The sequence below is a fragment of the Python bivittatus genome, unplaced genomic scaffold (genome assembly GCF_059951505.1).
Source record: "Python bivittatus isolate LINGU-HERP-01145 unplaced genomic scaffold, Pbiv_v1 ctg000330_np1212, whole genome shotgun sequence".
NCBI classification, from domain to species: Eukaryota; Metazoa; Chordata; class Lepidosauria; order Squamata; family Pythonidae; genus Python; species Python bivittatus.
Genome location: NW_028277058.1, coordinates 47,510,400 through 47,535,660, shown reverse-complemented (window position 1 = coordinate 47,535,660; position 25,261 = coordinate 47,510,400). Strand labels below are relative to the sequence as shown.

General features: G+C 40.5%; 1 protein-coding gene and 1 long non-coding RNA gene across 4 annotated transcripts in view; one reads left to right on the top strand and one right to left on the bottom strand.

Annotated features, from left to right (window-relative positions):
* Positions 1 to 4,035, bottom strand: part of LOC112540951 (uncharacterized) — a 31,923-nt gene extending 27,888 nt beyond the window's left edge. The window contains exon 1 of one of the 3 annotated variants that reach the window (XR_015796264.1): positions 3,581 to 4,035. This is a non-coding gene — a long non-coding RNA (uncharacterized LOC112540951). Of the gene's footprint in view, positions 1 to 3,279; positions 3,534 to 3,580 lie in introns of those variants that run through there. The other 2 variants (XR_003084984.2, XR_015796263.1) reach the window with 2 other exon arrangements.
* FGD4 (FYVE, RhoGEF and PH domain containing 4) overlaps positions 3,806 to 25,261 on the top strand; it is a 112,233-nt gene continuing 90,777 nt past the window's right edge. The window contains exon 1 of the mRNA XM_088141178.1: positions 3,806 to 4,017. Coding sequence (XP_087997304.1) covers positions 3,861 to 4,017 — 157 coding nt within the window. The 5' untranslated portion in view covers positions 3,806 to 3,860. The remainder of the gene's footprint in view (positions 4,018 to 25,261) is intronic.

The window sequence follows — 25,261 nt, the reverse complement described above, 5'->3', positions numbered from 1 at the left end:
TTTAACATCAAATAAAGCCACAGCAGAGGCATTCACACAATATGCTAAGCTTGTGTTCATGTTAACATTGGGTAGCTTTCTTGTGGTTTAGCATGTTGTATGAAGCCAAGAACTGTTGTTGTTAGGCTGATTCAGCAGCCTAATTCCATAACTAGCTTAACTTACATCTAATGAGTCTTGCATCACCTTAAAGACAAACAATGCATACATTTATACTTATTGTTTGTTTCAGTGGGGGATGTATATGAGATTATTTCATACTGTAGCTCAAGTTTCTGTCTACTCTGGAAGGTAGGAAACTCCAAGAATTGTTCAGGGATGAATATTACACCAAAGATTTCAGGTGAGGAGTTCTGAACAAGGGTTTGAAAAGAAAATCTCCTGCTAAGTCTGATCATCTATATTCAAAGTAAGGTGAAAGCCAATAATGGGGGCAAAAAAAAAAAGGCTATGAGACTTTGGTTGGGAAGATGGATTATTATCCTCTATTTGGGTTTATTCCATGAAAATTTAACAGGTTGAAAATTTAAGGTTATTGCTAGCATTCTAATAATTCTTCTAGATTAAAAAGAGCAAGGGCAATAACCGCTCGCCCAACCATGTTGTTAAGCTATAGGGTTAGAATCAATCTCCAATTTATGAAGTAACTTCTGAAGTTCTACTAATAAAGCAGTCAAGGCTGTCTCTTTGATGCATTTATAAACTCAATAAGAATTCTATGCAGAGGCATCATAAACTGTGTGCAGTATTAATTATGCTTATTAAGCATATCTGAATATTTTTAATTGCATATTTCCACTGTTGTAAGCTACCTTGGTATTAGAATGATAGGCAGGGTATAAATTCAGTAATTAATTAATTAAATTCAGTAAATTAGGAGGTTCAAAGACTATTAGGAAACATAAAGAACAAGAGTCTAGAAATTCTGTGTAGTTACCATTTTGAAATGTTACTTCCAGAGTAGGAAGTCTGATAGTGCACATTTTTAAAATTCACTGACAGCCTTTGGATGGAGAAATCAATAAGACATACCACAAATTAGCCAAAAGGCACTTACATGTATCATGGAATAGTTGATCCTATTAGGGGTAGGATGTGAAGCTAATTTCCATGTAGTTTTTCCTGTTTTGGCCAGAGCCAGATTGACTAAAGACTAAAGTTTGGGGGTTTTTCCCCCTTTAAATAACTTTTACAAAACTTTTGTGGCATTGATTCTTGATCCCAAGATTTCTGTTCCACCATAAAATATTTCTTTTAGACAACGGTATACTATTGACGTGAAGTGTAGCTCTGCTAATAACATCTGAAATCTTTTTGGAACTGCATTCCTGTTGATAAACTACATCTTCCACATTCAGACAGAAATAGAACAAATGGCTGTGTTTACATATTGTGCTAAGCCATGGCTTGCTTTAACCATGGCTTAGTGCATATAATTAACTAGGAACATAGTATAGTCTAAGCCATAATGGTTGGGCTGAAGCAATAGGTGAAGTTAAACTGATATTAATATGACAGTCCAAAATCTTGTCCATAGTAATGATAATGGGTGTGGGGGTTCATTCTAAAGAATTAACATTCAACATTCTAAGGATAGATGATAAAAATGTTTTCAATGTTATTGTGCATTATTAATTTCCGAATATAGAAAATAATATTGCTGTTAAGAAATTACAACTTAATCATTTTCAGAAAACTCCTAAATATTCCTGCCATAATCTTGGCAATACTTGCATGGGTAAAATCTCTGTATCTATAGAACAAGACTTGTATGGACAACAAATTTGACTCTAGGAAAGTTTTCCCTTCCACTCATTAAATACATTGGGTGCATTCTCAAGTCATGCCAGATCTACTTGGATGCTTCTCATGAACACATGACTTATGAGTTGTTGTTTTTTTGCATCAGAAAACCAAAGAAACAAAGGCTATTGCACTGATTATTTTAGCTAGAATCCCCACCACCTATATCAGTGTTTCTCAACCTCAGCAACTTTAAGATGGGTTGATGCATACTGGCTGGGGAATTCTCTCCTCTGTTTCATCCCATCACCTTATTGCCTCAAGTGCTGGATCTGAGCCACACAGCAAGTCTTTACATGACCTGGCCTTCACATCAATCAGGCTTCCTTTTCTCCCTGCCTCCCAAATGGCCGGTAGTCCAAGACATTTTCATAGAACCAGGTTGGGAAGGGCTGAAGGAAAAGATGGGGGATCTATGACTGTGATGGGCTAGAAGAAAGCAAGGTAGTAAAGAAAGACGAATGAAGTGAATATGGAAGAACAATTGAAAGACTACTTCAAGGCAGGATAAATCAGGCATAATACTTAGCATGTTTAATACGTTTTGGCATGAAGAGCCTTCTCAGAAACTCAGAAGTTACAGTACATGTTCATTGGAGCTCCTTGTCTTTCATTCACAATATCCTGAGTCAAAATATGTTTTTATTGATTTCTGTTCATTGAAGTCAAGGATGCAGCAATGTAGGGGTACCCTGCTCCCATTAAAATAACTCTGGAGATTTTAACTATTTTAAATTTAAAGTACTGATCCATCTGATCATTTCAATATTAAATACTTTAAATGGGCCTCCTCCATGTGTTGGTGTGATGGACTGGAATGGAGGAAGGGGGGTGAAAACGGTGCTCTCGTCTCCAGAGCAATGCTCTGGAGATAAGCGGAGAAAGCTGGCGCATCCCTAAACATTCCAGAAGATAGTAGAGAGTTGTGCCTGGGAACTGCTGGTCAGTCTGAAAAGATTCTGTAAATAAGCGCTAGCTAATAAACCTTGCTGATTGAACCTACACGGTCTCCAGGAGTTCCTTGGGCTAGGCCTGACAGTTGGGTCCTCTTGCAAAGGCACCTGAGATACTAGAACTGGTAAGTTATAATATTCTTTATATTCTCTGGTATAACATGTTCTACCAAAACAGTGATCTGGTCCATACATCATAGCTTAGTGCATTTGATCAGCTCAGCTACTTGTGGGTTATTCAATAAACCAACATTAAACCACCATGGCATAACATAAAAGTGCACAGCTTTTGTCAGTTCAAGGGCTATGCCCGGCTTTTTGTGGAATGTCAAAGCCTACATTCTAAAAGTGGGTTTAAGGTACTGAATTAACTCCTTAATCCCCATCCGTGCCACTTTGCCCCACCGACTCTGTTTTGCCCCCCCTGCTTTAGAACGACGCGTGAACCCAGGCAGAAAATCCACGGTCAGATGAATTTATACAGCTCCTCCCTCAAACTGCAGGAATAAAGGAAACACTTAACCAAATTAAATACTTAGCCGGTAGTCTCCTTGCACACGTCCCAATTAACGTCGTCCTTTCTTAGGCTGACGACCATTGAATTCAAAGGCTGGGTTCAAGCAACACGCTTGGCTAAAGGAAATGCTCGTAGCAGGAATAAACCCTGCGTAAACTAGCATGTTGGAAGAGCAAAGCCAAGCAGAACTTTCCTAGCTTGGGCCGTCTTTGACCTGCCCCCTTCCAAAGTGAGTAGCCTTGGATCGCGCAGCGCGTGCGCGCCGCTGCCGCGAAAGTCAGGTAATCCCGGCCAGGTGCGCGCGTACCTTTGGCGCAGGCGGGGCTCAGACGGGCTCGCCCCGCTTCCTCCTCCCGGTAGGGCGGGGTCTCGCTCCGGGGCAGAGCCGCGCAGCGCTAGGAGACTCCGCGGCCGACGGACGCCAGGCGGAGCAAGGAGCCGGCAGCGGTTGTTTGGGGCTAAAGCGAGCTCCGCGAGCCGGCCCAGCGCGCGTCGGTGGGCGCCCGTAGGATGCGGTTCGGGTAGGGGCTAGGGGAGGGAGTTTCTGCGCGGCGCCGCTTCCCGGCTTGTTGCGGAGAGAAGGAAACATGAACGGGGCCGACGGCGTAAATTTCAGGCGGCTGGCCATCCGCAGGAAATCCAACCCCAGCTTGCGCAGCTCGGCCCTCGTCTTCCAGGGACCCGCGAGCGGTTCGAGTCTTCTCTCCCCGCCGGGGCCAAGGCCAGCGCTCCCGGCGGCAGCAGGTACATTTCCCGGCTCCTCCGTTGGCTCCCCGCCAGGCAGCCGCCTTTCCTCTGCTCTTTGGCTCTCCTGGAGCTCTGCCCAACACTTGCGGGGTTAAGGTCGCGTTGCGATAAGAAGGGAGAGCCACGGGGGCGGAGGAAGCGCCCGGGCAGAATCCCCCTGAAGTTCCTTCCTGGCTTTTCTGAGCGGCTGCAAAGAGTCAGTGGAGCGAGCGCCTTTTTTGCAGCCGCTCCGAGGATGAGTTTCGGAGTAGTTTAAGGACTAAGCGAAGTATTAGGTTAGACATGGAGTATGTGCACTTGCCTAATAGGCTCTAAGGAGGTGTGTCGAAAAGCGCGCCAGGATTGTTTGCACTTCGGGCGAGGATCGCTTTAGTGTCAGGCAGTTTTGCTGCAGTCGTAGCGAAGGATGAACTCCTCTTACAGTCAAACTTGGTTAAGTCACGCTCTCTTTTTGCTGTCGGTCAGGCAATAACATGGGGTGCTAGCGCTGGGCTGCTTCTTGACCTGACCTGTCCACAGGGATGGAATGAGGGCAGCCAGAATGGGGAGACGGCTGGCATCGCGGGGAGAGGCCTTCTGAAAGATGAGTGTCTTTCCAACCAATGCGGTTTAAACCAAAAAATGCTTTGTTAAGGCTTCCTCATGTGTAGTAATTTTTTTTCTATTAATGTGAGAAGACTTGTTTGGCACCAGTTGTCCACCTTTTCCTCAAGAGCTATGAGTATATAAACAGTATCTCTCTGGACCACAGTGCATACATTTGAAAAAATGGATTGGGACCTATGAAAGTTATGTGGATAGGATTAGGGTTTTTTTTTTTTTTAGTTTCTACAGTGCCACAAGATTTTTTTCTTTTTGACCAGAGGTTGAAATGGCTCTCTCCTTGATGCAGTCTAGTCTATAAGACTCTTCCTACACTTGTCATCTCAAAGAATGTTTTGCTGATTCAGTGGGACTTACTTTTCTTCATAAGGAATCCTATTTAAAGTTTTTTCAAACTTCCTCCTACGCTTTGGCGACCAAACCAATGATAATTTAGGCCGGTGGTTCTTAAACTGTTTGACCCAATTACCCCTTTTCCTGGGCTTGAATAATGTCATTACCCCCACCAAAAAAAAAACCCAGCCTCTGTTGTTTTACACAAGTGTCTCAACAGCAGAAATCCCAAACTGGATCCTCAATTCACAAACAAGCAGATACAAATGACAAGCAAGCAAATTGCTCCATTACCCCCAGGATATGCCCAAATTGCTCCAAATTTAAGAACCGCTGATCTAGGCCAATTGGAAATATGGATGCAAACTCCCCCCTTCCCCCACCCAACCTCCTTGGTCTTGCTGAATTGTCCTTAAAGGAACAGCAATTTCTGTGCCAAGCTTTAACAGGCGTGCCCTATGAAACTTACAGGAAGTACAGCTATGCAAGAAAGATGGAAGTTGGAATTTAGCCTAGATTGGTTCTGAGTTCCCAGCATTTATCTAAAAGTCATAGGAAATAGGACATGCTTATTAAGAAATTAGGACTCTAACCAGCTATGCTTGAATTGATCATAACAGTGTTATGGTGAAATACTGCTGGCTAATATGGCAGAGAAGTAATTGTAGAATAGATATGTTTAGATGTTGGAAAAATAATTTTCTTCCAATGGCATCCCTTGACATTTCTGTTTCATAAGGAATACGTGATGGCAATTTATGGAATTGCTGAATTCCATTGTCCTAGAAAGTACTCCCCAAATTTCTCTCTCCTTTAGCAGTTGCTAAACACCAGTTTTAGTCTGTAATTATTGCTTGTACGGTCAGTGGGCAATACTGGGTGAAGCTTGTACAAAATATCAGTTTGTACAAATCTTGATTGGTTGAACAAACCATTATGATATAGTTTGTGCAGAACAGTAAGTACAGTGGGAGAGTTTGCATTTTAAACTAAGCCAAACCAGACGCAGGCAAATATTGTGAAGTTTGCAATTAATATGGCTGAGTTAAGGGATATGCTGAAAAACTGCTGATTTCTAATAAGTAAGAAAGATGCTTGTAAGAACAGTGCATTTGGTCAGTTTGCATTGGGTTGAAGGGAGAATTGTTTTTTTTTTAGAAATGCCACACATCAGAGCTTTAGGAGTGGATGTGAGCATGTTTTATGATTAACTCAGTGTGAATATTAAAGATTCTGTCTACCCACAGAGGGAAAACATGTATCCAGAGATAAAAAGAGATGCAGTCATGATAGACCTGATATTTATGGCATTTATTATACTTTAGGACCTGTGAAAAGATAAGAAAATATTGTATTTTAATTTATTATCTTAATTAAAATTAATTAATACAGACTGTAAAAAATGTATCTAAGCTGGTGATTTACAAAAAGATTATTGGAAATGGTAGCCTACTCAGATAGAGATAGTCCTTGCTTAGTGACCACTCGTTCAGCAACCATTCAAAGTTGCGATGGCATTGAATGAGGAGACTTGCAGCCAGTCCTTGAAGTTGTGGCTGCTGCAACGTTTCTGCGGTCCCATGATTGCGATTTGGGCATTTGGCAACTGGCTCACAATCCCAATTATGACAGTCACAGCATCCCACAGTCATGTGATTACCATTTGTGACCTTCACTGCCGGTTTCCAGCAAGAAAAGTCACTGGGAATGAAGTTGCAAGTCGCGGTCACATGACATCACATAACGACTGCAACCAGAACTGCTGTTGTAATTTGGCACCATCATGTGATTTTTCGCTTTACAACCATGTCGCTTAGCAACAAAGTTCCTGGCCCCAATTATGGTCATTAATTGAGAACTATCTGTATTGCCTAAAATTGGAAAAAAAAGATGCCTCCATTAATTGATGAATAATAGCATAGAATTTGAGATACAGTTTATATGATCAGTTTATGTAAGGATATTAATAGAAAAGGAGCAAGACTGGAACAGGCAAGTTACTTCTCTCAAGATACTTGGACTTCTAGTCCGGATGCCCAGTGATGAAGAACTATGTGGCCTGTTGTCCATAACATTTGCAGGGGAAGAGCTGCCTGCTTGTGAACAAACCCAGAATCAGCCAGATTGGGGTGGTTTATAACTGCTTTTAATAATTAAACTAACGAGACGATTTATTGAAAAATTGTATCTTTTTATAGCTGAAGTACAAAATGTGATGATGCATAGTCCTAATACTGCCTGTGATTTTCATTCTTAAACAATGTCAGTTACTAGAAAGGAAAAAATATGTTATGTAATATTACCAGTAATTGAAAAGGGGAAGAGTTCAGCTACATATTTCTGTAATATACTTTTGTCTGGAGGAATAACTCCAGAGTTGACTAAATCTAGTTGACTAGCTATGAGAATACTGACCATGAAAAATGTTCTAAATGATTCATGCAACACACTAAGCCATCATTGTGGTTGCTTTTGGTTTAGCATGCTATGTGAGTTTAGTCATTGTTGTTTGTAAACAGTGTCTTATGGCTTAGCATTTTGTGTGAAGCTATGTATGGATTGTTCAGTAAGCTAAGTTTAACCAAACTATAGCTAATTGTGACATGTGAACATGTGGCATGTAAAAAGTTGAAAACAAAAACAGTTACTACAGGTAGTCCTCAACTTAGGACCACAATTGGAACTTGAACCTCCATTACTAAGTGATACGGTTGTTAAGTGAGTTGTGCCTGATTTTACAACCTTTTTTGCTGCAGTTGTTAAGTGAATCACCATGGTCGTTAAGTGAATCGCATGGTTGTTAAATGAAACCAACTTCCCCATTGAATTTGCTTGTTGGAAGGCCCCTGGGAAGGTTGCAAATGGCAATCTGATGACCCCAGGACACTGCAACTGTCATAAATACATGCCGGTTGCCAAACACCCAAATTTTGATCACGTGACCGTGGGGACATTGCAATGGTTGTAAGTATGAGGACTGGTTGTAAGTCACTTTTTTCAGTGCCATCCTAACTTTGAACGATGGTTAAATGAATGGTTGTAAGTCAAGGACTACCTATAGTTAAGGTTGTGTCCTGGTGAGCTCAGATTATGTCTGAGTATTGTGCATGCTCTTTTTCATTTGGGAAAGGTGAACAAGACCTTGAAAATGTCACCCAGCTCCACTGCTTGCTGTTTGATGTTGTGCTCATTCTCTTGGTGAACATAAATTCAGCCACAAAACTGCAGATACTTCTTTCATGTAAGGCGTTTGGAAATATGTTAGCTATTTGAGTTATTGCTGGGGGGAGAAAATTTTTACAACTGCAGCATTACTGGATAGATAGCCATTATTCTATTTCCTTTTTAAACGTACATTAGTGCTGATCTGTAGTTTTTAAAATTTTCAGCACATTTTTATAGCATCCTTGTTGCTGACTGCAGCTCTTTAAGTAGTCCACCTGCCTTTAACTATTTTCTAAACTAGTTCAGGATTCAAGGGAGAGTATAAATAGAGAGATGAATGTACAGTTGAATAAGAACTAGAAGTACCTTCCAACTAACTTTCCCTGTTGCTTGCTTCTCCAAGGAGGCACAAGGAGAAGGAAATTTTATCTTAGGTGTCACAGTGTGACAGGGTTCTTTTTGAACTGGGGGTGTATTTTGCTTTGCGAGAGTGGCAACTGACACAGAAGAACAAGACTTTCATGCTTTTTTACTATTTGTAGTGAAGTTATTTACAGCAGTTATTTACAACAGGTACATACAGCATAGTTCCAGTTTTCACCCAGTGTCAAATTTCCTCCTCAGTCTCCCTCCCAGAGAAAATCCCCTTCTAGGTCTCCTGCTTCTTCCCCCATCTAAGCTTATCAAGAATGAAAAGAAAGGAACGGACTGGATTTACTGTAGCATGCTCAGCCTGCACGGCTTGACTTTCTCCTGGATTTGCTCAGCGAACTCCTACTGCTTCTCCATTGGGGAAGAACCTCTCGGATGACCAACAACTGATGATCCCCTCCTTCCACCTTGCGTGGAGATGCCCTCTCTGGGGTTTTCACTTTCCTTCCTCCAGGGAAGCCACCCATGGATTTTTCTTCTCCCTCCCCAACCAGGAACTCTCAGCTGCTCTGCACATTCACATAACTTCACTCTCCCACTTTTCTCTCCATCCACTCTGATTTGCACTGACTTTTTCTTTCCTCTCCTTTCATTGTCCCCCCGCTTCCCCCACTCTGGTCCCCAGCACCTATATACCAGGCTGGGCCAATGGGACTGCTGTCTCGCCATCTCCCCACAACAGTCCTGACTAGCAGCCAGGTCAGCTTATCAGCCCTTGTGACAGCACAATTCAAGGACAGAATTGAGCGGCTTCTCTCCTTTTCTCATGCCATTTGCTGACTCACACCAGCAGAACTACAGCCATGCCAGGCCTCTAAAATCTATATGCCACATTAGGTGAGAAGCAACTGGAAACAGAGCAAGCTAGAGGTCAGGACTGTTTAGTTAATCACTAACATTAATGAGCTGCATACAGTAAAACAGTTCCAAAGTGCAAACTTCAAGTAACCTAGCACTTTTTTCTGTTCACAAAGATCACGGCTATTTTTATTTAATGTAATAAGTTTTAATAAAAGAGTTTTTAAAAATTTATTTATACCATTTATACTCTGGCTTTACTCCAAGAAGCAGAAGATTTGATGTAGGTTGTTCTCCTTTCCTTAATTTTTCGTTGTCTCAGTCCTCTAAGGCTGAAGAGCAGTCAACTAATGTGCTCTATGTGTGAATAGGGATTTGAACCAGAGTGTTCTGGGTTTTGAGAGTTTCAGAAAGGCCTCTAGCTATGTGAAATTAATTTCCCTGGTACCTGTTACAACAAAAGTTGTGTTTCTTCTTTTGCTACTAGCCCTTCTTTGCTTAATGGTTATTTTATTCTTTCTGCACGTGTCCTGTAGGGATCTGATGGATCAAATAGTGTTTTCAGTAGTACAGTACAGGTTTAAAGGGTGCTTTATGATATGTTAATTGAAAGGTCTTCTGAATTACAGGTAATCCTCAAATTATGACCATTCATTCAGCGACCGTTTGAAGTTACGATGGTGCTGAAAAAGGAGACTTCCTGATCTTCAAAGATCAATCGTAAGTGTCTCAGCACCTTTGCAGTCATGTGATCATGATCTGGATGCTTGGCAACCTGTTTGCACTTATGACCGGTTGCCAAGCACCCTGTGATCACATGATCGCCATTTGCAACCTTCCCTGTTGGCTTCCCCCAAGCAAAGTCAATGGGAAGCCAGCAAGGAAGGTCACAAGTTGCTGGGTTAAGTCTCCCCTGATCTTTCTTCGCTTGCTTGCACCCAACCCTCCTTCTCCCCTTCACTCGCACACACCCCACACCCTCTTTCCTCAGCCTCCCTGCACTCTCACACACATATGCATGTACCCACGACCTCTTTCCTCAGCCTCCCTGCACTCACACACATGCACCCTGCGCCCTGTTTTATTGGCCTCCCTGCGATTGCAGGTATCCCGCATCCTGATTCCCTGGCCTTTCTAAGCTAATGCTGCGCTGAACACCCCTCCCCAATTCGTGCACAGCCTGTGCTGGGCCTCCCCCACCCCCCTACAGACTTCTGCACTCCTTACCTGCGACTCTCTCCGCTTCTCATTTAACAACCTGCGCGTCTTGGGTTAGGATAACAGCTGGGACTGTTAAATCTAGTTCTATTCCATCTCCCGTTTGGTTCTGGGTGGAGATATATAACTGGATATCATCTATATATTGATAACTACTTCACCCCATGCTGACTGATGATCTTTCCTAGTAGCTTCCTGTAAATGTTAAACAAAATGAAAGAGATGGCCAAGCTCTGGGGCAACCCATATGAAGTGCCCCAGGGCTCTAACTGTCTTCCCCCATAAATTCAAACTGGCATCTCTTGCTTAGGAAGGAATAGAACTACTGCAGACAGTTCCCCTAACTCCAAATGCTCATGAGGGACCCAAAAGGATACTGTGATCAGTGATTCAGCAATATGCCTAATATATCCAGTGGGACAAGGATGATCATGCTCCCCTTGTCTAAGTTCTTAGGTCAGGTGCAAGAGTGTTCTGTCCCCTGCCATGCCTGAATTCTGACTGTCAAGGGTCCAGATAATCCACTTCTTCCAGAATCCATTGTAATTGCTGTTGCATCATCTTTTCTACAACCTTTCCCACATAGGGGAGGTTGGAGATCAGGCAGTAGATGTCCAAATTTGCTGGGTGCAGCATAAGTGCACATAAGTGCCTCTTCCAAGGTTGCTGGCACCTTTCCTTCCTGAAGTGTGGTGTTGAGCACTGTCCAGACCTAGCTCTTTGTTCCTTCCATGGCAACTTGCTCTAGCCAAATGGAGCAGGGATCAGGCCCAAAGTGGCAGAATTGACTTCACAAAGGATCCTGTCTACTTCATGAAGATCCAGAGGCTTAAAATCTTTGCAGGTAACATCAGAAGGCATCATTCTGTCAACGTATAAGACTCTAACCAACTTGGAGCAAATGTGAATTATTTTATATGTACCATGGCCAGCTAAAAAGTCATAACAACCCATTAGTGGATCTTCCAGGCCATCCTTCCTTAGCAGGATCTGGGTTGCTCTGAAAATAACTGCTGAAAGGTATGCTATTGATGCAGTAAGGGCAGGGAAATACAGTATTGCAGAAATACCAGCGTTGCTCTAGAAGTCTCTTAGATCTCCTAGATCTCCTCAATATACGAAGGTGCTCCTAGGATTGGTGGAGAGGGAAAGACCACTCAGGAGCAATCCTAATAAGTTCCTTCATTGCTTTTATGTCCCAGAGGTTAGTTGGATGTCCTGTAGAACTGCCTTCCAAATCACTGAGACACTCTCCAAGTTTTAGACACTCCCTCTAAATGCTCATAAAATCTGTCAGGCATCCGAGACAGACGATCTTAAATCAGCTCATCTCTCTGTGATTGTTGATGGTTTCAGTTTGCCTTACAATTGTGAGAAAGTGATCCATCCACAGCAAGGAATTGATAGAAATGCCCCCTCCCTCTTTCTGAGTTGCTCTGAGGTGAAAACCAGATTTAACATGACCTCAAATGTGGGTTGGGCTATGATGACCTGAGATAAGCCTATGGTTGTCTTGGTGGCCATGAAATCCTAAGCTGCTGCTCTCCCCAAGGAAAAGAGACTAAAGTCATCCAAACAGCCTGGGTGGAGCCTCACAACTGCAGCAATGAGTCAAGCAGCTATGACAGGGATGCTGCTGTGCAACTGAGTGGGTGGTACAGCTGCAGCATCCCAATTTTATTCTTTTAAATCTAATCCCCCAAATAAGGCCTCACATCTGTGGAACAAGGCTTCTCAGAACCAACAGGGTTTCCTGGCAAACAGTTGTCACTTCTCCCTTCCTCTCCTCGAGGTCATGGCTGATCCTCCACCATCCTGCCAGGTCTTGGTAATATAGGCCAGGGCTGTTCTCTTGTCTAGGATTAAATCTGGATGAAGATATATTTATTGAAGACAGCATCACTTGAGCCAAAGGTTTCTGGTGATTTGGTTTTCTGGCTTTTGTGTTGAGGTTGGTGGAGAGGAGTAGAGATTGGCTCCAACTTTCCAATAGTCTCTTCCCCTGTAATGGTATGCTCCTGTCTCCTGCCGTATTTCCCTCTACCGTTCTCTCCTCTCCTCCTGTTGGTGTTCCAGCTAGCCCAGAGCCCTCCTTCCTCAAGCTTCCTATGGGACCCCAGACTGGTGCAGACATCTTCATCTTAGAGAACCTTACAACATATGCCACTTGCTTACCCACTCAGCCAGTTGTCAGCAAGTTCTTATTCCCCTTAATGCATCGACTTATTTACAGTGCAGCAGTTTAAATAAAATAACTTCTTATATTTCAGTGTTATGATTACTTTTTTCAAATATGTCCTTACAGTGAAGAGGAACATGAAGAAGTTGAATAACAGAAATGCATCCAGTAAATCTATTATGGAATAGGAAAAAAGAAGTGATAGTTTTTGGGCCTTTTCTGCTAACTGCAGAAAAAATATTCTTCTATGTTTAGAAGTTTCCAGGACGGCGTGAGTGTTCTTTTTACAGTATAAAGTTCAGAAGAGGTAATCAATTCCTCTTCTTGTTGAAACTGCAATAATATCTATGCTCTGCCCTGAATTAATGGCAAAAGCTGGTGATAAAGCTAAAGTAAGAAGAGATAAGAAATGTTGAGTGAGATGAGGATGCGAAAACTAACTTTTCTTAAGTGGCCTGATTCCTTTTGGAGTTTGGTTGAATTTGATCAGTATCCATAGTTACTGTTTATGAATATGCCCCCTTGCTTCAGTGATTAGCTCCTTCTGACTGCATAACTAATTAGGGAGCATACTCTCGTCTTTCTCCTAAATGCATGTAAATTGATATAAAATCACACTCTTAAGTTGCTTTTGAATTTGGGTAAGCTGGAAAAAAAATCTATATGCAACAAAATTGCGTTATGTTTTATCCTTTGATTAGCAGGAACCTTGGATTATTGTTAGATAAAGAAATGGGTTAGGAAACACATGGATTATCGTTAGATAAAGAAATGGGTTAGGAAAAAGGATAAGGGCTGAAAAATTATCTGTCTTTCCTCCTTTATCCCTTAGCCTACTCCCTACATGAGCAGGTGAGAGAACCAATGTATTAGTAGCCTTTCTGGTGTCTTTCTGCCTAGTTCCTCATAAACATTCTCCAGATTTGTTGATACTGCAATTTTTAGAATCCCAGCTAAAATGGCTGTGCTTGCTAGGAATTTACGGATGATGTGGTCCCAATATCTTAAGGGCACCAGGTTGGGAGGCTGTTCTAGGGAACTGAGTTGCTCCCAGAGGTACTGGTGCTAAAGCCTGAGAGCTTTTGATGGTGGCCTTTCCTGATCCACATTGCTGGGTGGCTTTAGGCTTTCATGAGAAACAGTCTGTGCTTGTTTTGGTTAGCCATGACTGTATAAAAACTCTATTTTTAAGGAGTTAAAAGTTTGAGAATCATATAAAATTGATTGAAGCAAACTCGGAAATGTCCCAGAAGTTCCATGTTATTTGTGCTGCTTCTTCCATTAGTCCTTCCTAAACAGCTTTTTGCTAGATACCTTTTATTATTTGCCATACTAATTGCAGATTATTAAATTCCCCTCCTGCACAATCCAGTTACCATCTAGATTAAAGGGTCATGAGACTTGCGTATATGTGTACATTTTGCTTTTGTTGAATTTAGGTTCAGCTGGTAGAAGATTACATTTCACCTTGAAACAGAAGTACTTGTCTCGGCTTGCTCCAGGTAAAAATGAGATCTGCCAAAATTACTGTCCTGCATCTAGAATTGTGCATGATAAAGCTATAGTTTCTACAGTATCATGAATAGGAGTATCCAGTTCTCAAATATGGGAATAATTCTGTAACTTCTAAGAATTTCAGTAGAATTTTCATTAAGGTGTCTTTGTGGCCAAAAGATTTGAAGCTCTGATCGTTTTTGGTTTTCAAATTGAAAGCAAGGGGATTAAATAGTGCTGACATTTGGTCTTTCTTAGCATGCAGTCACAGTAATTTCTGTTTCATCCTGAGATTGATAGATAATATAGATTTACTGCCTTGGTGTTTTTTTCCAAAAACAAAAACTATATACAGAACTGATAATCTTTCCAATGTTTTAGTAACTATGCAAATAGAAGTCTTTCATATAAGGTTAGTACTATAATATCCAAAGCTTCTTTTTGGGTCCAGTTCTATAGATGCTTGAAATGCATAAACATATATGGTGCTGTAAAAGTTTTTTTTCTGCATGGGAGTGCAGAAAAGCAGCTCTCAGTCAAAGCCATCCACCCTCCCCACCTCATCTCATCACATTGCTGTTTGTGGTAGGGAAAAAAAATTAACATCCAGCCATTGGTTGCTAAGCTAAAGCTTGGTGTAAAGGCACCAAAGCACTATGATGGCTTACCTGAACTTAACCATAGAGAGGACCAAGAGCCCAGGAACTGTCAGGCTGGCATTGACAGAGACTTTGTCAACAGGAAAGATCCCTGTTATCAAGACACATTTGCAGTACTGCCCAAGCAACTTGTTCATCACTGTAGAAGTGTCCTTAAGTGTATTTCTGTGAAATGTAACCTTCCACCAGTTGAACCTAAATTCAACAAAAGCAAAATGCACACATATATGCAAGTCTTATGATGGCTGGCTGGAGAATTCTGGAAGTTGAAGTCCACATATGAGAAACAGTGTTGTAGAGACTAAGACAAAGGGCAGGATGAATGGCTTCAAGGCTGCCGTTTATATACTGTAGAAAAGCCAGGTGACATCATGGATTTGTTTATTATCTGAATACATATATGTACCTCTTCCCATGCAATAATTCATTGTGAAGCTGCTAGAGGTTATACAACTATGCATGCTCTTTCCTGCATAAAACCACCCTAATACCTCTGCTTACTGCCCATCCTATGTTACTGTATTGACTATAGCAGCCATTCCACCCTGACATCTTCCATATTAGATGGGAATTCTTGAAATTGCAGTCTTAGTGTATCTGAATTTCTCTGCTTAGGAAAGGCTGGTTATACATTTTATTTAAAATATTTTTATCCTACTTTTTTTTTTTAAAGCATATTCTCTCCCCAAGCAACTCTTATGATAGTATTTTGGAAAATACCAATGAGAAAATAATTATTCTGGATAAAAATCAGAGAAGGCATTTTAACTAGATGCTGTGATCCAATTATTGCTACAGGTAGTCCTTGCCTCATGACCACAATAGGGACTGGAAAATTCATCATTAAGTGATGCTGTCATTAAGTGAGGCATCATGTGACTGCACCTGATTTTACAACATTTTTGGCAACAGCTGTTAAGCGAATCACCATGGTTTTTAAGTGAACCGTGTGGTCATTAAGTGAATCACAGGGTCATTAAGTGAATCAGGTGGTGCCACATTGGCTTTGCTTGTTGGAAGCTGGCTGGGAAGGTTGCAAATGAAAATCATGTGATCCCGTGATCCTGCAACCATTGTAAATGCATGCTGGTTGCCAAGCACCTGAATTTTGATCATGTGACTACGGGGATGCTGCAACAGTTGTAAGTGTGAGAACCAGTCATAAGTCACTTTCGTAACTGTGATCACTAGATGAATGGTCATAAGTCAAGGAATACCTGTATTTTTATTTGAGCCTTATGTTGACTTAGTGTCAGGTTCAGCCCAAGAATCACATGTGAGAATCCGGAAATCAGCTCAGCTTCTTTATTAGCTTGCACCTAATAGACAGAATCTCGCCAGACTAACTCTAATTCCCCAATTCCCCCAACTCTAATTCCCCAAGCCCTTAGGGAGGGGCCAGTCTCTTCCTCCTTACTTTCACACAGTCCAGCTGGGGGCTGAGGAGATGCTTGGAATGTCATTCCCCCTCCCTGTAACCTTGAAGCTCCCTTCCAGAATCCTCCCCACTCATGCCTTCCATCACACTTAGAGTTGGATCATTATCTGTAACATGAGAAATATGCAGAATCAATGTACAATGAAATACAGGTAGTTCTTGTTTAGTGACTGCCTCATTTAGCAGCCATTCACAGTTATGACAGGATGAAAAAGTAACTCTGCTACCAACCCTCGCATTGACGACTTTCACAGGTCTGTAAAGCCAAGGAAATATGAAGTAAGATCATAAGCACAGTTGCAGTTTCACTTAGTGACCACTTTGCTTAATGACCAAGTTGCCAGTCCCAATTGTGGTCACTAAATGAGGACTACCTGTAATAACAGTCTGTGCCTTAATGCTCTGACATTTTAACAGGAGAAAAACTATGTTACAGATTTCTCTTACCTAATCAGGTTATCAGTTCTGTAACTTTGTATGTTTAAGTAAATGCTTTTGACATTTAAGGTATAATTTTGGTCTGCCCTTGCAACTCATGTCATTTCCTTTGCTTGCCTCTGCCCAGAAGAGCCACCTTGGAGGCACATCTCTGTGAAAGACAGATAGTTGTGATGAGAGCAGTCCTTGAGTATATGGTAAAAACTAGGTTTTAACTAAATATCATCTAAGCAGCAGAAAGAAGGTAGTAAACTGCAGCTGAAGTTGCCTTGGCATATCCACAATAGAGCAGGTATTTAGTTTTGGATATGTGTACTGCATAGCTTTCTGGTTCAAATCTTATAAGATACTTAAGTGGTAGGCTGTATTATCTTACTTTGTCCTAATAGCCTTGTGGCGCTTGAAATTTTTTGTACTACAGGTAGTCCTCAGCTTACGACCGTTTGTTCAGCGATTATTCAAAGTTACAGTAGGACTGAATGAATGGTAGTTATGAACTAACCCTTCACACACCTTCCCCAACCCTCCCCCACACCTCCACCCACCCCCTTGCTCCCTCCCCCACCTGGCAGCAGCCACCTACCTGCCTGCAGGCCTGAGACTTGCAACTTCCTGCTGGCTTCCCCACTGACTTTGGATATAGGAAGCCGGCAGGAAGTTGTCTCGCCTAACGATCATGGGATTCAGTTAACAATGGCAACCGGGACTGCAGGGATTGTTGTTGCTAAGTGATGCAGTCACGCTTTGTGGCCACATCACTTAGCAACAGAAATTCTGGTCCCAATTGCATTGTAAGTTGAGGAATCCCTGTAAGCTTTGCCTAATGCAATCGAATGACCAAAACTATGTGTATTGGTCCAAAAGCGTCAGAACAGTTAGTTTAAGAGCTGTACCCTAGAAGGCGGGGTGATAATACATTTTTTAAAAAAAATATATAATTGTTAGAAGGCAGATGTTCATTGTGTTTAAATAGTTAAAAGATCTTCAGCTGTGATCATGGTGTAAATAAAAGCTTGAAAAATATATAGTTGCATGCCTTTGGATTTGTAAACATTCCTGTTATGCAACAATGTTTTTTGAATCTCAGCAGGCACTGACTTGTTGGGAAGTTTGCTTCCCCTCTGTAATAATCTTGAAATGAAACTGTTTGAGTTCATACATTATTGGTTCTTCTTTGCTTCTAGTGTAGTAGATTGTATGGCAGAGAAGGTTTAGAAGGTCCCTGCTGGCTTAGTTGTTTTTCTCTTTCTCGAAACTGTCATGCACTCTTCAGCATGTTTGATTTGTCTCAGTTTAAACTGCATTGTGTCATGATAGGTTAGGAGACTTTGCAGTAGTGTTTCTTAAACATTTTGCTCTCGGAACCTCTTCGCACTTTTAAAAATGATGGAGGATCTCAAAAGAGCTTCTGTTTGTATAGGTTATATTTATCAATATGGACTACATTAAAAATCAGAAATGATACATTCATAGAATATTTATTTGTTGAATCATGTAAAAATAACAACTAAACTCATTAGATGTTAACATAAATAATTTTTTTATGAAAAAACCCTCTGTTTTTTAACACACAAAAAAGAATGAGAAGAGTGACATTGTTTTAAATTTTTGCAAATGCCTTCAATATCTAGCAATTTTGATTTCACGGCCCCCTGAGAGGCTCTTGGGGAACCCCCAGGGGTCCTAGGACCACACTTTAAGAAACACTGCTTTACAGAGTAGTGTCAGCATCAAGGATGCTCCCTATCACCTCATCTTACCTATGCTTGATGCAAATGCCTGCACTTTTCATTTGTGGAAGTAAGATGACCCTTAAGGTGGTACACGGGTTTGCAAGAGACAGCTTCTGATTGAATTGTTTATTGGGACAGGAAACCTGACTGACACCAAGCAAGAGGTGTGTGCACAACTTGATTCCCAGAAGCCCCACACTGCCCACCGCAACAGAAGCTTTTCTGATTGCAGTCCACTACATTCCATATAATGTATGAAAATATGAATATGTTAGTCTTTAAGATGCCGTAAAACATTTTGTGTTTGCTACACAAACAAATGGACAATGCCTCTGGAAATTGCTAAAAACAGGCTGTTTTTACAAACCCCAGTAATATTTTCCAAAGATGATCAAATATATCTAAATACCTCCCTTTTAATTGGAAAAAAATGCAAGAAGAAACAAGCTAGATTTCATAGATAAAAGGTTTGTTGTACTTTTTGCCATACTGGAACAGTGTAGGAAAATGCTTTTTTTAAAAAAAAAACTTGCATTATACCAGTGTTTTTCAACCTTGGCAACAGGTGTGGACTTCAACTCCCAGAATTCCTCAGCCAGTGTGCTGGCTGGGGAATTCTGGGAGTTGAAGTTCACTCATCTGCAAGTTGCTGAGGTTGAGAAACCCTGCACTATACCATTTCATCCAATAGAGGTCAGTAGAGGAAATGCTTCCGAAGTTCCTTAATGCCTGTTTTTCCTTTTACCATGTGCAAATGCTCCAATAAAAAAAATCCATACTTTTCTTGCTTCCTAGTACCTTTTTGCGTTTGGCAGTAGAACTATCTAGCAATTAGAGGAACCAACAGAATTATTCTGCCCATTTGAGTGAAGTGTGAAAAATGGATCCATTATAGCAGAAGCCTGCTGTTTTTGTTATGAACTGAGGATGCATATTCTGCAACTTAATAATTACTTCTTGTTCCAATTCCTGCAGGTTTGGTTGACTATATTCCTGCTTGACTGAGGATTGGCAGCTTCCCTCTCTGGCCTGGTTGCTTTAGATTCCAGACTCAAGTGACAGAACGCAGGAGGCTGCTATAATCACAGTTTGTAGCTGAACTAGCCCACTCTAAGCTTACATGTAATTTCTGAAGCAGCCCTGAAGTGCACGGTGGCATCGTTTGCACAGATAATATTTAGATTTTCAGGCTCTTCTCTGTGGTTAGTACTGATTTTGTTTGAAATACAAGAATGGGGCACCAGAAGAAGCACATTCATTTTAGAAAGAAGTAGAGTTTTTCAGTATCCTTGTTGCCTTGTCTAAGATTAAATACATTTCTGGCTTTTTTACATGACAATTGCAACCCATATGGATATAGATAAGGATAGATAAATATGAAAGGAGGATGCCTTACTTGTGGTTATTTTTCCCTCCTTTTCCAGGATGGGGAAGAATTGCATAATTTAGCTATGTGGTTGTAAGTATGATGCCCTCGCATCACACCCTGCTTTAAGGATGTGGCAGAGAAGATTGGTGCTTCATTGCGCAAAGAAGGTGAACAGTTTACTATAAGCAGCATCCCACTTTACCACTTGGTTGTCTGTCTGCTCTGTGCTGAGCTGACCAAGCTGTTGATCTTTGGCTGGCTGCACCATTTCAACCCCCAGAATTCCCAGCCCCTCCCAGGTTTCTGGGAGCTTATTTATTATTTATTTATTTATTAAATTGATGTAGCCACCCATCTCACATGTGTGACTCTGGTTGGTGCTTTGTGTTGAAGTCCACGCATATTAAAGTTGCCAAGGTTGAGAAACAATGTATTAAACACTGCCCCAGCAAGATACCAGACATTCTGAAGATGTTCTGACAAGCTTAGAGTATCTGAATGGCCACTCCTGATGTTCCAGTGGAGGCAGTTTTTATATTAAAACACTAACATTTGAGATGAGGCACATAACCGAGAGATTTGGATGGGAACTGCAGGAAATTTATTCTAATACACATAGTGGATATCAGGCTGAATTAGTTTCACGGGGTTGTAGGGGAAGATGTTAGAGTGGGCACAACAGCTGGACAGTACTTGGCTTTGATTCAGAGGGAGCCTGGGAACATTATTTCATTCTCTGTCTCCAGCAAGAAGTATGCTCAGATTTTCCCATTGGTAATGTTGCTGCTAATTTCTCTTGAGCCTTTAAAGCCACAAAGGAAATGAGATACTGCTAGTCCTTCAATATAGAACTTCTGCCTGTCCTGTGTGTACTGGGTTGAGTATGTAAGCAGGAAGTTCACCCAACTAAGGAAATATATTGAGGTTAATACAACAAAATGTACTCATACTTTTCTAAGCAAATGTTTTCAGGTTGGCTTCACTGGTGAGTTTTAATATATTACTTTGAGCAGATGGTAGAGTTTGGGATCACACTTGTTCTTTACTTAGATTTTACTTAGTTCTGGCAATTATAAAAAAGGATTGAAGAGAATTATACAAGTGATTATATTGGAGACTGTTGTTCCTGGGTTTCTTTCAGATTTGTTGCAATTATACTGGATGCTCTCATTATTTCAGGAAATAAAACATATATTTAGGCACTTATTAATTGTCTAAAAAAAACCCCTTTGCGTGGAAGTAGATTGCATAATAAAGAATGCACAACAGTGAACTCTGTGGGAAACTGGACATTTGGAATTCCCCATGGGGTATGTGCATACCAAACATAAATGTTGATGCCAAAACCTAGTTTTGAATATGGGACCTGTTAAAATGTGATATATAAACCAAGGCAGGCAATTTGCATACTAGTGTATGTTGTGTTCTTTTATGCTGTTGGTTAATTAATATGACAAAGTGTGTATTGGCGTGCCATGCTGTAAACTTGGGTGAATATATTGAAAAACTTTCTGCCATACATAGGACAAAAATAAATGATCAAGTCTACTAATAGGAGCACTGGGCAAAACCCTGCTTCCCTCTAATTTGGAGCAGGTATTTCAGTTAGAAGTATAATGATAGACATAGGGAGGGAGTTAAGCACATAGGTTAGGCCAAGGGTTTTCCAACTTTTTCCAGGCTTCAAAAGCTGTTATTAAAGATAGAACTACAGAAACCACTGATCAAGAGGCAAAGCTCTCGTGATGGAAATTTGGTTCTGATTGAGTGAACTATTTTTTTTGCCCTTAGTCTTTCATAGGACCCCAACAAGTTCTTGCAGGACTTTAGGGCTGTGTTTCTCAACCTCAGCAACTTTAAGAAGTGTGAACCTCATCTCTCAACCTCAGCAACTTTAAGATGTTGGACTTCAACTCCCAGAATTTCCCCAGATGCAGTTGCTGGGATTGAGAAACCCTGCCCTAGGGTACTGCTGAATACAGTTTGAAAAACCCTGGACTGGATAGTTACTTTCACACCAGCATTTCTGGACCTGGAGATGTCTGTGAGTTTGTAGTGGCAGTCATCAGATAAAGAAATTGAACATATGGTTATATCTCACGTGGCCACTACACAGTTCTTGCATCTTGCCGATTCTGTGTTTCAAGAAAGAATGATTTATCTGGAATAGTGTTTCTCAACCTTGGCAACTTTAAGATGTGTGGACTTCAACTCCCAGAATTCCCCAGCCACCATGTTCACACATCTTGAAGTTGTCAAGGTTGAGAAACACTCATCTGGAGCAAGTTAAGCAGTATTCTGAAGAACTGAGTGAAGCAGTGGTTAGTGAACAAGAAATTAACTCAGCAAATGCTTGCAATCTTTTTTGTTCTTTAAAACAAAAAAGGTATTTTTTCCCCCTATTCCTCTGCTTTTTGATGTGTTGTAGCACAGCTACCAGCACGATAACTCATCCCAGGATTCCTAGCACATTTATTACAACAGCCAGTCATCTTGCATTTCCAGAAGCACTGGAAATAATTTGAGAGAAATGTTCTGCAGGTAGAGTTCAGACTTTCTTTTTTCACACTCTCAAATGTTTTAGGTATTTATATAATAGGGTCAAAAATAATCCTACTTTGAAGATAGTTTTGTTCCGCTGGAATCTTATTTTCCTAATATCTTTTGGGAGGTTCACAAAATATAGGATGTGCCAAAATTCTTAGCTTAAAACTGCACTAAGGCTTTTGGGATACCCTGTAGATCTGGATTAATGGATTCTGAAAAATATAAAAGGAATAAGAATACATCTCAGCCGGTACTACTAATGAGACCACTTTGGTTTCGGTCCCTGCCTATACTTAGGTCTTTCTGTCTAGGTTCTTAGACTTTATGCTAAGCCGTTGCTAAACCAGTAAACACAATTTACTGAATAAGCTATAATTGACTAAATTCACACATTAGGTTAAACTGTGAAGTATGTGTGATCCAGCCTGTGTTTGGCTAATTGGATCACAAATGATAAAGAGCTGATTCTCTCCAGGTTTTCTCTTTGTTTTGAGTATGGGCTCTAGTATCTGTTTTAAGGGGCTCATCTGATTTTTTTTTAACGTGCAGATATAACTAGGGTTCTTGCTTTCAGTTGCTATGGATACTGCTTATAATCATTTTGCCTGGGCTGTAATAAGCCTTGTGTACATCTTCATCTGGTTATGTGTTCATACATGCTAAAACAGTATATAATGTATACATGTAGATGAGACTGGCTATAAGCAGATGCTGTTCTCATTTGGCATTACAAATAAACCAGTCTTTTTTGGTCTTTTATACATATCCCAAATCTGTGATCACATGGACGTGACTGTCTAATCATTGGATTGACTTAGAATGTGGAAAGAAATTGGGGAGGTAATAGAAAAATTCAGTAGGTTATATCTACTGAAAAAGTTAACAAAGCTTGCCTGGCTTTTAGGATGGAGAGTCAAGGAATCAACATTTACTGGGAAGATCACCCACCTGAATACATTTTAAACGATAACCAAAATCAGTTATAAAATGTCACTCAGCTGCTTCAAACGGTAACCACAATATTACCCAGTCTCATGAATGAGATTGGAAGAATCAAATCCTTTCTGGATCTGTAAATATTATTTAAAAATACAATAGTAGTAGTTTTACTATTATGCGCATAATTAAGCACTGTACAGACATAGAATAAAACACCAAACCTTATAATATAAAATAAGTCTGTAAACTAGAAGGTCCAATGCCTATATTACTATTATTATGTACAATGAAAGTTACAGATGAAAATGTATATTTTTTAAAGCAACTTCACAGGGGCCTAAAGAAAAGTGTTTATAGTGCCCTTTTAAAGTTTAAGTGATTTAATTCCAATTAATAATTAAAAAAAGTTTCAAATAAAATATATGAAAAAACAAAGAAACTTCCAGATGCTGAGAAATGTATTTATTGACCATGTGGCCATCACCAACAAAAGTCTTCTCCTACTCTTTTCCCCTCCAGCATCTTGAATTTAGACATCAAGCAGGAATTATTGTCTGCCAGGCTTAATTTTTAAAATATTTACTTTCTTTTTACTTCTGTAGCTGGATTATAATCGTTTGATTTTTTTTATACCTTAAACCATTTTTTATTAATGTGACTCCCTTGGAGATAGGACTGTTACTATTTGGCCTAATTATTGTAAGTCACAGTTATTAAAGCCAGTGAGAAAGAGCAGCTTATAAATCAAATAAATGCCCTCTTTTAAGTGTGTTCATTTGTATGAGATCTTGTAAAATGATAAGACTTGGATGTATTATTCCAATAACTAACAGACGATCGCCATTATTCTGTAATACTAATCTATTCTTTCTTCCATTACTGTGATGGAATGGAATTATGAAGGCCAGGCTCAGGGAGATAAGCATTTTCTTAGCTCACCGCAAGAGCATGGGAACTACATGAGGTTGAGGCTGGCACCTCCCTGAGGAATTCACAGTGTTGTGGGTGGCTGGCTTGGGAGCTGGGGTTTCAGTCTGGGAAGATTCTTGCTAGAGATTGTAGCTAATAAACATAGCTGAACTGATTTTGCACTGTCTCTTGGAGTTCTTTGGGCTAAACCTGACAATTACTCAGATATGGTTAGTGTGTTTAGAACAAGTGCAGGCAGTGCAATGTTTGATCACCAGTGTGCTTCTAGACACTTCTCTCCGGGGTCCTACTTCAATTCTGGGGGAAAAAAAATTAAATAGGCTAGCTTCTAGCATTGGCTTGCTTGCAGGAATACTTTTGGTTCCCACGGGGATGTCAGAGAGCATCTTAGGGACCTAGTTTAACTTCTGCTAAAGGGGATATTTCTCCAAAACGTCTAATAAAATTAAAAAAATAAACTTTTTCAGATTCAAAAAGGTAAAATTTAACATGTTGCATCTGTTACAGAATGATAGTGCAGGCAGGCCAATCAAACAGTTCAAATGTCATTACTGAGAAGAAATGTTAACAAGGTGTTAAATGTTTCATACATTTTCGACAATCAGAAGCCTTACATTAAAAATGAATTACATACATACCCATCACACTATCCCTTTTGGGGGAGTAATCAGCATTATGCAGAGTAAAGAAAAGGAGTAATAAGCAATGAGCAAAATAATTAAAGGCATGAGAAACATAGCTAAAACTAATTTATGCCAACACCACTCACTGTACCTCGCTGTATGCTTCTATTCTTGTTTCGACTGTGTGAACATACTGCTTTGAAGTTAGCCATTTATTTTTAAAAATTCTTGCCATTCGTTTTGTTTTGAGGATCTCATCTATTCCATCCAGCCATGACATTCTCAGTCTTCCCTCGGCTCATTTATTTTTCCTTCATACGTTTGTTTTGTGACTTGATCCTCA